General features: G+C 44.4%; 1 protein-coding gene across 1 annotated transcript in view; it reads left to right on the forward strand.

The window, feature by feature from the left end:
• fstl5 (follistatin-like 5) overlaps positions 1-17500 on the forward strand; it is a gene marked incomplete at both ends in the record, with an annotated part of 142166 nt that overhangs the window by 99485 nt on the left and 25181 nt on the right. Inside the window, 2 exon segments of the mRNA XM_080502377.1 lie at positions 7214-7240; positions 7449-7567. Coding sequence (XP_080358503.1) covers positions 7214-7240; positions 7449-7567 — 146 coding nt within the window.

The raw sequence follows: 17500 nt of genomic DNA on the forward strand, positions 1-17500 counted from the left end.
ACTTCCTGTTGGTCACCTCCTGATGGTCACTTCCTGCTGGTCACTCCTGATGGTCACTTCCTGTTGGCCACTTCCTCCTGGTCACTTCCTGTTGGCCACTTCCTCCTGGTCACTTCCCGTTGGTCACTTCCTCCTGGTCATTTCCTGCTGATCACTTCCTGATGGTCACTTCCTCCTGGTCACTTCCTGATGGTCACTTCGTGCTGGCTACTTCCTGTTGGTCACTTCCTGCTGATCACTTCCTCCTGGCCACTTCCTGATGGCCACTTCCTGATGGTCACTTCCTGTTGGTCACTTCCTGATGGTCACTTCCTGATGGCCACTTCCTGATGGTCACTTCCTCCTGGTCACTTCCTGATGGTCACTTCCTGTTGGTCACTTCCTGATGGCCACTTCCTGATGGTCACTTCCTGCTGATCACTTCCTCCTGGTCACTTCCTGATGGTCACTTCCTGTTGGTCAATTCCTGATGGCCACTTCCTGATGGTCACTTCCTGATGGTCACTTCCTGTTGGTCACTTCCTGATGGTCACTTCCTGATGGCCACTTCCTGATGGTCACTTCCTCCTGGTCACTTCCTGATGGTCACTTCCTGTTGGTCACTTCCTGATGGCCACTTCCTGATGGTCACTTCCTGCTGATCACTTCCTCCTGGCCAATTCCTGATGGTCACTTCCTGATGGTCACTTCCTGATGGTCACTTCCTGTTGGTCACTTCCTGTGAGACTTCAGGCAGCGCGAACGACGGAGGAAATCTGTTATTCGTGTCGTTAATCATAAATCTTCCTTCGTGTCTCAGTTAAATGATTATTATTCTATTATTCAGCGATACAAAGACACAAACCTGTGTGTGTGTGTGTGTGTGTGTGTGTGTGTGTGTGTGTGTGTGTGTGTGTGTGTGTGTGTGTGTGTGTGTGTGTGTGTGTGTGTGTGTGTGTGTGTGTGTGTGATGAAGCACAAACACTTGAGGAGAGTTTCAATGTTTGGCTTTTTTGTTCTGGTATTTTTATGATGACTTTATTTCATTTTTTTCAAATCTCAGGGATTTTCCTCCAAGGATGAATTCTTTTCAACGTTTCTTCCTAAAGAGACGAACCACAGATTTACTGTTTGACGGTTAATTTTCTCCAAATGGCTCTAATGCGTCCGGCCGGCACGTCCACTCACATCTGCCTCTTGTGTTTATATAAAGATTTATATAAGAAAGCTGTATCGTCATTGTCAAATAGTGATTATTAAAATGTATCCTACATATACACAGTACACTGCATGTGAAAATTAGGATTATCGCTGTTGATGTCGGTTGTTTATTTCCACAAACTATCCCATTATTCCTTCTGGAAAACCCCGGCGCTCACAGCAGATTGGAAAAACAGCGACTCTTAACAAAAGCCTGATTGTGATTACAAAAAAAAAACGTAGCGGGTGAAGCTGTTCCACACCGGCTTTATGGAAAAATCAATGTGGAGAAAATTGAAAAGACGTTGGAGGTGCAGGAAGAAGAGTCGTAGAGGAGAAGGGTTAGAAAAATAAAATAAGAAAAGGTTGTATCAGGATGAGACACCAGGAGAACCAAAGGAGTCGCCATAATAACAGTCCAGCCTGGTACTTTTATTTTGACAGTCACCATAATAACAGTCCAGCCTGGTACTTTTATTTTGACAGTCACCATAATAACAGTCCAGCCTGGTACTTTTATTTTGACAGTCACCATAATAACAATACATCTTGGTGGTTTTATTTTGACAGTCACCATAATAACAGTCCAGCCTGGTACTTTTATTTTGACAGTCACCGTAATAACAATACATCTTGGTGGTTTTATTTTGACAGTCACCATAATAACAGTCCAGCCTGGCACTTTTATTTTGACAGTCACCGTAATAACAATACATCTTGGTGGTTTTATTTTGACAGTCACCATAATAACAGTCCAGCCTGGCACTTTTATTTTGACAGTCACCATAATAACAGTCCAGCCTGGTACTTTTATTTTGACAGTCACCATAATAACAGTCCAGCCTGGTACTTTTATTTTGACAGTCACCATAATAACAATACATCTTGGTGGTTTTATTTTGACAGTCACCATAATAACAGTCCAGCCTGGTACTTTTATTTTGACAGTCACCGTAATAACAATACATCTTGGTGGTTTTATTTTGACAGTCACCATAATAACAGTCCAGCCTGGCACTTTTATTTTGACAGTCACCGTAATAACAATACATCTTGGTGGTTTTATTTTGACAGTCACCATAATAACAGTCCAGCCTGGTACTTTTATTTTGACAGTCACCGTAATAACAATACATCTTGGTGGTTTTATTTTGACAGTCACCATAATAACAGTCCAGCCTGGTACTTTTATTTTGACAGTCACCGTAATAACAATACATCTTGGTGGTTTTATTTTGACAGTCACCATAATAACAGTCCAACTTGGTGTTTTTATTTTGACGGTCACCGTAATAACAATCCAACTTGGTAGTTTTATTTTGACGGTCACCATAATAACAGTCCAGCTTGGTGGTTTTATTTTGACGGTCACCATAATAACGGTCCCACTGCATGTGAAAATTAGGATTATCGCTGTTGATATTGGTAGTTTTATTTTACGACCGCAAACAACTGCAAATGACTATAAACGACTGTAAACGACTATAAACGACTGCAAACGATTGTAAACGACTGCAAACAACTATAAACAACTGCAAACGACTGCAAACGACTGCAAACGATTGTAAACGACTGCAAACAACTATAAACAACTGCAAACGACTGTAAACGACTGCAAATGACTGCAAACGATTGCAAACGACTGCAAACGATTGCAAACGATTGCAAACGACTATAAACGACTGCAAACGACTGCAAACTATTACAAACAACTGTAAACGACTATAAATGACTGTAAACGATTGCAAACGACTGCAAACGACTATAAACGACTGCAAACGACTATAAATGACTGCAAACGACTATAAACGATTACAAACGACTATAAACGACTATAAACGACTGTAAACGACTGTAAACGACTATAAACGACTATAAACGACTGCAAATGACTGCAAACGATTGCAAACGACTGCAAACTATTACAAACGACTGCAAACGACTATAAACGACTGCAAACGACTATAAATGACTGCAAACGACTATAAACGACTATAAACGACTGTAAACGACTGTAAACGACTGCAAACGACTATAAACGACTATAAACGACTGCAAATGACTGCAAACGACTATAAACGACTATAAACGACTGCAAATGACTGCAAACGACTATAAACGACTATAAACGACTGTAAACGACTATAAACGACTGCAAACGACTATAAACGACTATAAACGACTGCAAATGACTGCAAACGACTATAAACGACTGCAAACGACTATAAACGACTATAAACGACTATAAATGACTGCAAACGACTGCAAACGACTATAAACGACTGCAAACGACTATAAACGACTATAAACGACTGCAAATGACTGCAAACGACTATAAACGACTATAAACGACTGCAAATGACTGCAAACGACTATAAACGACTATAAACGACTGTAAACGACTATAAACGACTGCAAACGACTATAAACGACTATAAACGACTGCAAATGACTGCAAACGACTATAAACGACTATAAACGACTGCAAATGACTGCAAACGACTATAAACGACTGCAAACGACTATAAACGACTATAAACGACTGCAAATGACTGCAAACGACTGCAAACGACTATAAATGACTGCAAACGACTATAAACGACTATAAACGACTGTAAACGACTGTAAACGACTGCAAACGACTATAAACGACTATAAACGACTGCAAATGACTGCAAACGACTATAAACGACTATAAACGACTGCAAATGACTGCAAACGACTATAAACGACTATAAACGACTGTAAACGACTATAAACGACTGCAAACGACTATAAACGACTATAAACGACTGCAAATGACTGCAAACGACTATAAACGACTATAAACGACTGCAAATGACTGCAAACGACTATAAACGACTGCAAACGACTATAAACGACTATAAACGACTGCAAATGACTGCAAACGACTATAAACGACTGCAAACGACTATAAACGACTATAAACGACTATAAATGACTGCAAACGACTGCAAACGACTATAAACGACTGCAAACGACTATAAACGACTATAAATGACTATAAACGACTATAAACGACTGTAAACGACTGTAAACGACTATAAACGACTATAAACGACTATAAACGACTATAAACGACTGCAAATGACTGCAAACGACTATAAACGACTGCAAACGACTATAAACGACTATAAACGACTATAAATGACTGCAAACGACTGCAAACGACTATAAACGACTGCAAACGACTATAAACGACTATAAATGACTATAAACGACTATAAACGACTGTAAACGACTGTAAACGACTATAAACGACTATAAACGACTATAAACGACTGTAAACGACTATAAACGACTGTAAACGATTACAAATGATTACAAACGACTGTAAACGATTACAAACGATTACAAACGACTGTAAACGTCGTCCTGAGTTCGACTCAGCATTTGTTTCCACTGCGACCTGATTATTTAGCCTCGTATTATGGATGAGCAGACCTGCGCCGCGCCACGCCGCTGCCGCGCCACGCTGCCGCCACGCTGAACACTACTGGCGTGGCGGCCGGCTCTTGTAAACAAATTGAATTCCTGTAACCTCGCTGAGGGGAAGGAAGCGCGGCGCCCGGACCGGCTGGCGAGCGGCGGCCCGGTGGGAAACGGAGTCATTACGTCCAGAAAGAGCGACGTGGCGGCGGCGCTGGCAGCCGGCTTGTTTTGTTGTACGGACGATGACGTTGATGTATGGACTCCTTGCATGCGCGGCGCAGCCTCCAGTCCTTCTGCCCCGTGATGAATCGCATCACTACTGTGGGCTATTGGACAAGACCGGAGCGTCTCGCCGCCTCTTCTCCTTTTTCTTTTCTTTTCTTTTTTTTGTGGGGACGACAAGTCAAATCAATGCTATTGTTTCCTTTCCTTCCTCATTCCAGAGGCCGAGCTCCTCTTGTTGTGTCGCCGTTAATGAGCCGGACGCCGCGCCAGGAATCGCTGACGAAGCACTTCTGAGAGATTGAGGCTGACGACCGGCCTCCGTCTCTCCTCCCTCTCTCCTCCCTCTCTCCTCCCTCTCTCTTCTCGTCCTCCGGCCGGCCGAGCGTCGCAACGGAGGCGAGATTAGAATCGGACGTGAACTGGGCTGGAGATTGGTTTGTAGAAAAGGGGGAGAAAAAAAGAAACGCGTTGAAAATTGGAAGCCGGAGCGAGGGAAGAGGGGAGGAGAGCGAGAGACGGCCGGACAATAAAGACAAGGTCACCGTTAAAAAAGTGTGAGAGGAGAGAGTACGGTGGCCCACGAGGGCAAACGCACTTCAAGACAACGTGACGTGGCTCCAGCGCCGCCATCTTGGGGAGGTCTGCCGCCAGCGCCAAACATCAGAATCGTCTTCATTGTCATTGGAAGGTACAATGAAATTGCACAGGAAGTTTGGGGGAAAGAAGGACAACATGAGGTGAGGAGGAGGGAGAGAAAGGCAGATTACAGACTTTATTTTAATTGGGGGGGGGGGGGGGAAATCCACCTCAGGGACATTTAGCATCAACACAGACAGGTTACATCATATTTCTCAAGACAGCACTTAGGATATGTGAAGGGGAGTTTTAAAACTAAAAAAACCAAAACAAAACATAAAGATCCCAGGCTGGAAGATCCACTAAAACACTGGTAGCTCGCTAGTTCATGTAGCAAAACAAATAATACCTCATTTTAAAGCTACAGATGTTCTAGTGGATCTTTATGTTTACCTCCAGCGGGGGACCTCTCCAAGATGGCGGCGCTGGAGGCACGTTGTGTCAACAAGCTTCTAGAACAAAAACATCTGGAGTCACACCTCCACCTGAAAATGTTAAAATGTGAAACTCTGCAGCCTCTATTAACAATATAAAGTCTTTCTCATCAAAGTTTGATCAACAGGAATCCAGTAAATCCAGAAAGCAAGGACTTTTTTTAATAGTGCCTCCGTCAGTGTGAAACCTGGACCTGATGGATGAAGAGCTGAGATCCTGGTTTTCAAAAACTTCTCCATCACTGTCACTGACACAGTACTTTGATACAAGATGGTAGCAGGAGGTGGAGATGAACCACACTGACGTCTGTCACTTTACATTTCACCGGCAAAGTTCTGTGCTGCCCTCTAGTGGTGGAGAGTATTTATACAGGATTACTCTGTGAGAGTGAGTGTTTTTTAGAAAATAATGTGAAATGTGATAATTTCCCCCGGCTCAGCTGACGATCTGGAGGAAACACCAGAGGTTGAACAACACTGATCTAGTGTTTCTATATTTGCCGCCAACAACAACTTTCTCATTCATTCACTCCTTGTTGTCTGGTGTTGGAACTCAGCTCTGCCCCCTGGTGGCCTGGAGGCTCTCTGTAGTGTGTTTGCACTTGTCAGAGAGCTGGTGAGCGAGGGTGGAAATGTTCAAGCGGGGTGGGGGGGGGGTATGGGGGTCATATTAGCATGGAGAGTAACGACATCACGGCTCCGACGGCGTCCTCCGGCTGCTCCCGCGACGTTTCAGGTTGCGTGTTAAGAAGCACTTCCGTGGCTCTCGTCCCACATTCTCACGTCGTTACTCACCTCTAAGTGGATTTAATGAGAAATTACCTGTTGTAGGAGCCAGAACCGGCTGTGGCGCCCAAGAAGGAACACATTAATCCTTCCTAATGACTTGTGATGATCATCTGGGCCTGAAAGGAGAAAGGAGGGGGAGGGGGGGGGGGGGGGGGGGGATGGGTGATGATCTGACGTTTACACTTTTCCTCCTTATTCCACCATGAAGTGGTTTTAGCGTGCCGGTTGTCGACTGCACTCTGTTTTCCGCTGTTTGGTATCAAATTATTCCCAAGCAGAGAGGCTCCATCGATCCGGAGAGCCGGAGAGCCGGAGAGCCGGGTGTCAGAGAGACGGCGTCCATAAAACTTTCATGGCTTCTGCTTCCATCTTGGCCTCAACAGGAGTTAGTGTTTGGCTCCGAGTTTCCACAAAGGGACTCTATTGATTCCTGCATTCATTTTCACCTGTGCTTCCCCCTCTCTCTCCCTCTCTCTCTCTCTCTCTCTCCCTCACAGTGGCAAACATCTTGTGGCGTGAAGAAGGTACGTCCACACCGCCGCCGCTCCTCCACAACATTCATTAAACCCGGTTAATTGAATCCCTGTAATGGGGTCGCTGAACTGTGATGAGAAGGATTAAGTGATTTGATGCTCAGAAAGTAGATCACAATGTCGGCGGCTTTATTTTCCCGCCGTCCAACGAGCCGATTCTCCCCGGTTTGTAACCGCGCCGGTCGCTCCTCGCCCGCAGGCCTCGGCATCGGGAACATGTTCTACGTGTTCTACGAGGACGGGATCAAAGTGATCCAGCCGGTGGCCTGTGAGATCCAGAGACACATCAAGCCCAGTGAGAAGCTGCTCGCACTGCAGGTGAGAAACACAAGCCGGTCTCCTTTGATCTCCTTTGATCTCCTCCATGAGGAGCCTCTCCCATCCACTCATGTGTGGGTCTTTCGTTCACATGTTTTTGGATATTTATTCGGAAACGGTTTGTCGTTAACGTCCCAGACTCTGATGGCTCGGGCCTGAGATGACGATCAATCATCGCCACTAGTTGACGCTGTCGGTTGATTTGTAACGAAACCACACGCTCATGCACACCAAGAACAATAACACTATAAACATTAACGACGGGAGAACGCTGGCATTCTATTGGACAGACCACCAAGTAGGTGTTCTGTAGGTATTATTATTATTATTATTATTATTATTATTATTACTATTATTATTACTATTATTATTACTATTATTATCACTATTATTATTATTATTATTACTACTATTATTACTATTATTATTATTATTATTATTACTATTATTATTACTATTATTACTATTATTATTATTATTACTATTATAATTATTATTACTACTACTACTATTATTATTATTATTATTACTACTACTACTATTATTATTTCTATTATTATTACTACTACTATTATTATTATTATTATTTCTATTATTATTACTATTATTATTATTACTATTATTATTATTACTACTATTACTACTATTATTAGTATTACTATTACTAGCTGATTCAAACCTCCTCTGCAGACGCAATCATAAACTACACAACCTTTTCTCTCCTAAAGCTCATTGTGCGTTAATTTATTGGTCTAAACTCAAAGTGTTTGGAACTCAAGCACCATGTTCAGTATCCATGACGGTCGTCAGATGAGCTTCCCTTTGTGTGATATCACCTCAAGTGTTCAGCCACATTCATACTTCCACTTCAAGGATAATAATCTAAGAGGCTTTTCTGATTGTTCTGCGCTAAGATTTCTGAATCGGCATGTAAATGCCGGGAGTCTAGAAACTGTAGTGATTTATTTTAACTGTCAAACGTGTCGTCAGAGGAACTCACAATAAAACAGAAACATAAATGAGATTGCCTTTTGTTCCCCCGTCGGACATAAATTAAAAACCACACAGCCTCTGTCCTGAGGTGAAACTCTGAGTGTTTTTACGGCAGGGTTGTAGACGGAAACTGACCCAGTGTAAACCTCTGGGACGTCGTCGGCGTGGCAACAGCAGCAGCAGCGAGGAGTTTCTCAGTTTAGCTTTCCGACGTGAACGTGGATCTATACGTCCTCCAGCACCTGGTGATGAATCGCCAACGTCTCCGTCTCACTCCCACTCTCGACGGCTTCAGAAGGAAATGTAGTGCCGTCGCCTTTCTCAAATTAATGGACCTGGAAGCGGGCGGCGCCGCTCGCCGCAGTAAATCCAGGGAAGTTTTTCACAGAAATCCTGAAGTAGATAAAAAAAAAAAGAAGAAAAAAAAGTTCACGGAGCAGAAGTCCCCTCAGAGTGACATTACCTCGTAAAAACTCCTCACATCCAGTCAAGAATTAAATCTTATTACAGAGAAATTGAAGATGATAGCGTCGTAAAAATAGAGCGGCTTGTTGAAGAGGATTTTAAATCCCTGAACTTTCTGCTGTTTGATTGTAGAAACTGGGCGTCAGACACATCTGAGCTCCGGAGCCGCGATAAAGTAGAGCCACAGTGTTCTTTCACTTTAAAGGTTAAACCAGGGGGGTCCAACATGAGGCCCGGGGGCCAGAACCGGCCGCCAGACCATCTAATCCGGCCACCATGGGATTTAAATGTTTTTTTTTTTTTAAGTATAAAAATGAAAAGTGACAGAGGCTGATCTAAAAACACCAGATCGGCAAAAATGACATTCAAAACCGCCCTTGGTCAGAATTTGACCATCGACATTAATGCATCTGTGGAGGTCACATGACGCAACGCCTTTCACAATAAAACAACGAGTCCAACGTATGTGAAATGATACTTTAGACACGTAAACTCAAAACAATTTCCCAGATGATGACAAATTGTTTTAATCCGGAATAAAAATACAATACCAGATAAGGTGACTGAGGGTTTTTAGTTTTTTTTGCAAATATAATAATATCCAATTTCCTTTAATATGTATATTTCAGAATAGACTGGTAAATTCTTGCAGTTACAAAAGAATCAAAAGAAGGAAAGACTTTGACATTTGTCCAGATCTGCAGTTTAATGTGATGTTTGACCTGTTGGTCCTCCAGAGGTCAGAGGTCAGATCAGGTTGATGTGGCTCCTCAACTAGAACCAGTTTGACGCTCCTGGTTTAAAGTCTGTTCTAGTTGTGGTGCAGAGTAAACGTCATCAGAATGTTGATATTTAATAGAAAAGAAGAGAGTTTGTCTGGACTGCAGCCTCTGGCAGGACGGTTTGTCTCCAGGCTTTATGTTTGACTTGCCTGGTCGACATTATTTTAATCTACATATTAGGAAAGAAATAATTAATTGAAAATATCAAATGAAATGGAAAAACTGGAAAATCGTCTCACTTTTCTGCGTCTTACTGTTTTTACTGCTGGGGTTTTGAGGAAATGCCTCCCAAAGCTCCCGGCAGCACATATCTGTGTTTTGATCTTTTATCTTTTATTTATTCTCAGATGATAAGAACAACGACAGTTTAATCTGAATAAGACCCTTTTTTATTTTTTTTACTCCTTGGCTTTTAACCACGTTTGAGACTCTGCCTGGTTTTATTGTTGTCAATGTGGTTGTTGCATTATGGGAGTTTCTGTTTGTGGTGTTTTAATGTAATTATTGGGGGTTATGTTAGGTTTGTAGTGTCGGTAGTAATTGTGTTTTAGTTGTTTAGTTCATGTAGTTTAGTTTATTAGTTGTAAGTCGTCAACCAGCAGTGAAGAAGGTTTTGTGTGTCGTGTCCTCCTGGCGTGGTCTTCCTGTGGGACTGTCAAAATAAAAGACTGATGTGTCGTGTCGTCCTGGCATGGTCTTCCTGTGGGACTGTCAAAATAAAAGACTGATGTGTCGTGTCCTCCTGGCATGGTCTTCCTGTGGGACTGTCAAAATAAAAGACTGATATGTAGTGTCCTCCTGGCATGGTCTGCCTGTCGGAGTGTCAAAATAAAATGTGTGCGGCTAAAAGTGTCTAGGTGGCGCTAGAGAGCCATTTTTGGACTTCTGGGGGATTTTTTTAGATTTTATTAAATTTTTCGTGACTTTTGACGGGTGTGCCAAATTTGGTGAGTTTTTGAGCGTGAGGGCTCAAATTTAAGGCGACAATCGTCCCGGCGCTCCTCGGTTCAGGACAATCGTCCCGGCGCTCCTCGGGTCAGGACAATCGTCCCGGCGCTGCTCGGATCGGGACGATCGTCCCGGCGCTGCTCGGGATCGGGACAATCGTCCCGGCGCTGCTCGGTTCAGGACAATCGTCCCGGCGCTCCTCGGGTCAGGACAATCGTCCCGGCGCTGCTCGGATCGGGACGATCGTCCCGGCGCTGCTCGGGATCGGGACGATCGTCCCGGCGCTGCTCGGGATCGGGACGATCGTCCCGGCGCTCCTCGGATCGGGACGATCGTCCCGGCGCTCGTCGGATCGGGACAATCGTCCCGGCGCTGCTCGGATCGGGACAATCGTCCCGGCGCTCCTCGGGTCAGGACAATCGTCCCGGCGCTGCTCGGATCGGGACGATCGTCCCAGCGCTGCTCGGGATCGGGACAATCGTCCCGGCGCTGCTCGGGATCGGGACGATCGTCCCGGCGCTCCTCGGATCGGGACGATCGTCCCGGCGCTCGTCGGATCGGGACAATCGTCCCGGCGCTGCTCGGATCGGGACAATCGTCCCGGCGCTCCTCGGGTCAGGACAATCGTCCCGGCGCTGCTCGGATCGGGACGATCGTCCCAGCGCTGCTCGGGATCGGGACAATCGTCCCGGCGCTGCTCGGGATCGGGACGATCGTCCCGGCGCTCCTCGGATCGGGACGATCGTCCCGGCGCTCGTCGGATCGGGACAATCGTCCCGGCGCTGCTCGGATCGGGACAATCGTCCCGGCGCTCCTCGGGTCAGGACAATCGTCCCGGCGCTCCTCGGATCGGGACGATCGTCCCGGCGCTCGTCGGATCAGGACAATCGTCCCGGCGCTGCTCGGATCGGGACAATCGTCCCGGCGCTCCTCGGGTCAGGACAATCGTCCCGGCGCTGCTCGGATCGGGACGATCGTCCCGGCGCTGCTCGGGATCGGGACAATCGTCCCGGCGCTGCTCGGGATCGGGACGATCGTCCCGGCGCTCCTCGGATCGGGACGATCGTCCCGGCGCTCGTCGGATCGGGACAATCGTCCCGGCGCTGCTCGGATCGGGACAATCGTCCCGGCGCTCCTCGGGTCAGGACAATCGTCCCGGCGCTGCTCGGATCGGGACGATCGTCCCAGCGCTGCTCGGGATCGGGACAATCGTCCCGGCGCTGCTCGGGATCGGGACGATCGTCCCGGCGCTCCTCGGATCGGGACGATCGTCCCGGCGCTCGTCGGATCGGGACAATCGTCCCGGCGCTGCTCGGATCGGGACAATCGTCCCGGCGCTCCTCGGGTCAGGACAATCGTCCCGGCGCTGCTCGGGATCGGGACAATCGTCCCGGCGCTGCTTGGATCAGGACAATCGTCCCGGCGCCCGGCGCTGCTCGGATCAGGACGATCGTCCCGGCGCTCCTCGGATCAGGACGATCGTCCCGGCGCTGCTCGGGATCGGGAAAATCGTCCCGGCGCCGCTCGGATCGGGACAATCGTCCCGGCGCCGCTCGGATCGGGACGATCGTCCCAGCGCTCCTCGATTCGGGACAATCGTCCCGGCGCTGCTCGGATCAGGACAATCGTCCCGGTTGTGTCTCGGCAGGAGGCTGCTCTCCAGGCGTCGCTCACGCTCTCCAGCGCCATTGATTGATTTGTTTACCGTAATCACACGGCCGATCCGTTACCCGGCCGCCGAGGCCTCGCCTGCCACGGACAGGGAAAGTCACTGTTGTGGAATAGGACCAGGAATTACTTTCATCTTGTTAAAGAAACACAGAAGATCAAGCTTTGTGTGAACAGACGATCCTCACAATCCTCCTCAACACGGTGCAGGTCTTTTGTTACAAACGTGGTTTCATGTAATCCAGTAATCTGATTCAGGATTAATTCCAGGTAACCTGATATTGATTGGAATCAATACACATCTCGTCTCCTCTTCTACTTAAATGCTATTTGTAGGGACTGAACTCACAAGCTTCCCTTCTATCAGTTTACTTTCTCACAAGGGTTTAGTGGGGCTGGTGTCAAATTACAGCGGTTTTATTTCGTTCCTGTGATTCTGTAAACAGAATAGAATAGAATAAAATACAATACAATCAAATACAATTAAATTAAATTAAATTAAATAAAATTTTATTAAATTGTATTGTATTTTAATTTATTAAATTACATTTTATTTTATTTTATTTTATTTTATTTTATTTTATTTTACTTTATTTTATTTTATTTTATTTTATTTTATTAAATTAAATTAAATTAAATTAAATTTACAAAAAAAAACTCAAGCGACATAATTGTAATTTTCCACTGAATCGACCGAAGGAATGTTTCATAATATTTATGAATATCAGGACGTTGACGCCATCTTTGATATTGAACTTATTGTGATATGATGACTTATTGTGAAAGATCCACCTGGGCAGCTCAGAATCGAACCAGCGTCCCCTCACACTGACTGTGAACACGTGTATTCATGTTCTGGGGCTGCAGGGTGGTGGAGTGGTTTGCTCTCCCCCCTCACTTTTTTCATGTGATTTTTTTTATTTTTTTTTTGAAAAAGCAGATATTTGCTGCCTTTATGAGCCGTTCAGAGCTTCACCTGTCGATTAGCGACTTGTTTTAAACACGTCGTCTCTTTTGCACTTTAATGGTTCACAGCTGCAGCGTTTTTAACCAAAACAGCCTCAAACTCAAAATAAATGTAGCGAGAGGCCAGTGAACCTGCAGTGTGTGTGTGTGTGTGTGTGTGTGTGTGTGTGTGTGTGTGTGTGTGTGTGTGTGTGTGTGTGTGTGTGTGTGTGTGTGTGTGTGTGTGTGTGTGTGTGTGTGTGTGTGTGTGTGTGTGTGTGTGTGTGGGGGGGGGGGGGTGGAATCATGGTTCTGTCAGCCTGCAGCAGTTTGGACCGACACTGTGGGGAACCGCTTTGAGAAGAAAAAAAAAAAAAAAAGCAGAAAGTAATTTTTGCAGAAGTTCGTCTTGGTGACGTTTTGGATTCTGCGGCTTCACGGTTTCCGGCGGTTTTCCTCCCTGCAGTCGTCCGAGCGCCACAGATCAGTGGGCGGGAACTGATCTCAACACGTCACTCGTCACACTGCCGCTTTACACGTCAGCAGCACCTTCACTCCGCTAAATATGTTTCCTCGCCACTTTCCTTTCCTGAATGCTTCCTGAATGCTTCCTGAATGCTCCCTGAATGCTTCCTGAATGCTCCCTGAATGCTTCCTGAATGCTCCCTGAATGCTCCCTGAATGCTTCCTGAATTCTCCCTGAATGCTTCCTGAATGCTTCCTGAATGCTCCCTGAATTCTCCCTGAATGCTCCCTGAATGCTTCCTGAATGCTTCCTGAATGCTCCCTGAATGCTTCCTGAATTCTCCCTGAATGCTTCCTGAATTCTCCCTGAATGCTCCCTGAATTCTCCCTGAATGCTCCCTGAATTCTCCCTGAATGCTCCCTGAATTCTCCCTGAATGCTTCCTGAATTCTCCCTGAATGCTCCCTGAATTCTCCCTGAATGCTCCCTGAATTCTCCCTGAATGCTTCCTGAATGCTCCCTCAATGCTCCCTGAATGCTTCCTGAATTCTCCCTGAATGCTCCCTGAATTCTCCCTGAATGCTTCCTGAATGCTCCCTGAATGCTCCCTGAATGCTTCCTGAATGCTCCCTGAATGCTCCCTGAATTCTCCCTGAATGCTCCCTGAATGCTTCCTGAATGCTTCCTGAATGCTCCCTGAATGCTTCCTGAATGCTCCCTCAATGCTCCCTGAATGCTTCCTGAATTCTCCCTGAATGCTCCCTGAATTCTCCCTGAATTCTCCCTGAATGCTTCCTGAATGCTCCCTGAATGCTCCCTGAATGCTCCCTGAATGCTCCCTGAATGCTTCCTGAATTCTCCCTGAATGCTCCCTGAATGCTTCCTGAATGCTTCCTGAATGCTCCCTGAATGCTTCCTGAATGCTTCCTGAATGCTTCCTGAATGCTCCCTGAATGCTCCCTGAATGCTCCCTGAATGCTCCCTGAATGCTTCCTGAATTCTCCCTGAATGCTCCCTGAATGCTTCCTGAATGCTTCCTGAATGCTCCCTGAATGCTTCCTGAATGCTTCCTGAATGCTTCCTGAATTCTTCCCCTGATGTGTTTCTTCATCTGCTGGATTTCACTGGACGCATTAACAAGCGTCCAGGTTGGAAAGAGCAGTGGAATTCTGGATTTTCTTTTTTTCATTTCATTTCATTTCATTTCATTTCATTTCATTTTATTTCATTTTATTTCATTTCATTTCATTTCATTTCATTTCATTTCATTTCATTTCATTTCATTTTATTTTATTTTATTTTATTTTATTTTATTTTATTTTATTTTATTTTATTTTATTTTATTTTATTTAGTTGTATTGTATTTTATTTTATTTCTCTATGATTTATAATTTATAATTTCTGGAATTCGCTATAATTTAATTTAATTTAATGTAATTTAGTTGTGTTTTATTTTATTTTATTTTATTTCTCTATGATTTATAATTTATAATTTCTGGAATTCTCTATAATTTAATTTAATTTAGTTATATTTTATTTTATTTTATTTTATTTTATTTTATTTCTCTATGATTTATCATTTATCATTTCTGGAATCCTCTATAATTCTCGATAGCTAAATATAAATCGTGATAAGTTCTCGGTAGAAGCTGTCGGTGACGAGGCGACACACCACGTCGCCCCCTCACACACTGACATATGCCACACACACACACACTCACACACACACACACTCACACTCCATTCACACCCTCAGCCGGGCCTCAGATGGTCGATTTCTCGCCTCCTGAAGGTGCGACAGGAGGGATAAGAGGGATATTTGCGGCGCCGGGCGGCGCCGGGTTCAACGCCGAGTCGGACGTTCCTGCAGCGTTCCGAGGTTCTTGTGTGTCTCCGCTCTGGACAGGTTCCCTGATGGGAGGCTGGACGGATGATTGTGAAACACAATAGAGAGCGTTTCTGTTCCTGCTGCTCAAACTGGGGATTAGAAACATTTGGACTGTTAGAAGTTCCTGTTTTACACGAATGCAGCGAGTCTCTGACATTTACTGTTATCAGTGTCACATGTCACTTACTATTAATAGTTTTTTATTTATTTGACTATTTAAAGCACTGAATTCATAAATATGCAGTCAGATTTAAACGTCCTGTTATAATTATCATTGTTATTGTTCTTTATTAAGATTCTGCTTTTATTATTATTGCAAGTTCAGATATTTGTGCACAAGATAGATATTTTTTGTTTTTTCTACTTTTTTTTTTGTTTATTCATTTATTGAATTTCCTTTATATATTTCACCTTTCAGTACTATTTCATTGAGGCGGAGTCTAACATGTATAATCTGTGTTCTTGTTTTTCAAATATAAAGTTACAAGTTTATGAAAAGTCCCAGATTACATCAGTTCTATTTCGAAAGCCGTTTATGAAGTTTAGATTTAGATCAGGATTGTTTGTTTCATATATTTCCTGACGTTTTTCACTCTAGGCGGTTTCCATAAACACAAGTTGAGACTTTTCTCATTATCCTGTTTCCTGCGCAGTGCAAGACATTACATTTCAGAGCAAACCGACTCAGAAACAACTTTTTTACCTCGAGGCCAAAATCAGATTGAACAGCTGAGATGAAGAAATCCAATAAGCGACTGTGTGTTTCTTCTTCTTCTCTTTTAAACCTTCTGCCTCTTTTTATACATTTCTACTGCGGCACATTGGACCGACTGCGCTTAGAATGTGGTTTTTAACGTGACGATAAAGGCAACTGTCTTGATTGTGTTTATAATGTCCGGACTATTGAGTGCACCTGGAAATAAGCCACGCCCACCAGATTTAAACAGGAAAAAAAAGAAAGGTGGGATTTACACGATGCACCTGAACGCATCATGGCATGAGGCTCGTTAAAAATCCATAAACCAGGCGAGTCGTCGTTTAAGTGTGAAAAAAGTGGCGGCTTATCGGCCAGAAATTCTGGTAGTTTTGGACGTAATTCGCCTCGTTTACACGACAAACATTCCAGCGACGCTTCACGTTCACGCAACAACTTTTATGAAAAGTGACGTTCGTTTACACGTCAAAGGCAGAAAGACTGAAAACGATGTAGTGGGCGTGTCGGGCCACTAGAGGGTGCAGCAGGACTTTGTACCATGGCCGTGGTTCGCTCGTGTTTCCCAGTGTTTCTCAGTAAATATCATTTTTCCAAAGTGTTCCTGAAGCTCCTTCTGGCCTCACATTTACTGAACAGCAACTCAAAGTGAGTAAAGTAAAGTAACCACGTCCACTAGCGACTCTAATCGCTAGTGGAGTCGCTAGTGGAAGTGGTTCCAGAGACCATACTGATCCTTTATTTAGACTAAAAACACTGAAATGTAAAGATCTAGTGGAGTAGAACCTTCTAAAAAACATGTTTAAAGCTCATCTGGACATTTTACTGAACAAATTACAAAACAGATTGGCCGAGAGAGAAAAAGTAGATCTGAACTGAAATGAACTGAGGTTTTTTACAAAACCCAGGTTTCAATCGGCCGTAAAGGAAAAAAGCATCTGAATGGAAGGAGTCGGTCTGGAGTGTAAAACTAAAACTTCTAAATCCACTGATGTGTTTAAGAAACTTGTTCAATGATCAATGTTACAGAAATACGACACTGCGGAGGAGCAGATCAACTTTATTGA

Source organism: Blennius ocellaris (genome assembly GCF_963422515.1).
Source record: "Blennius ocellaris genome assembly, chromosome: 9".
Taxonomy (NCBI): domain Eukaryota; kingdom Metazoa; phylum Chordata; class Actinopteri; order Blenniiformes; family Blenniidae; genus Blennius; species Blennius ocellaris.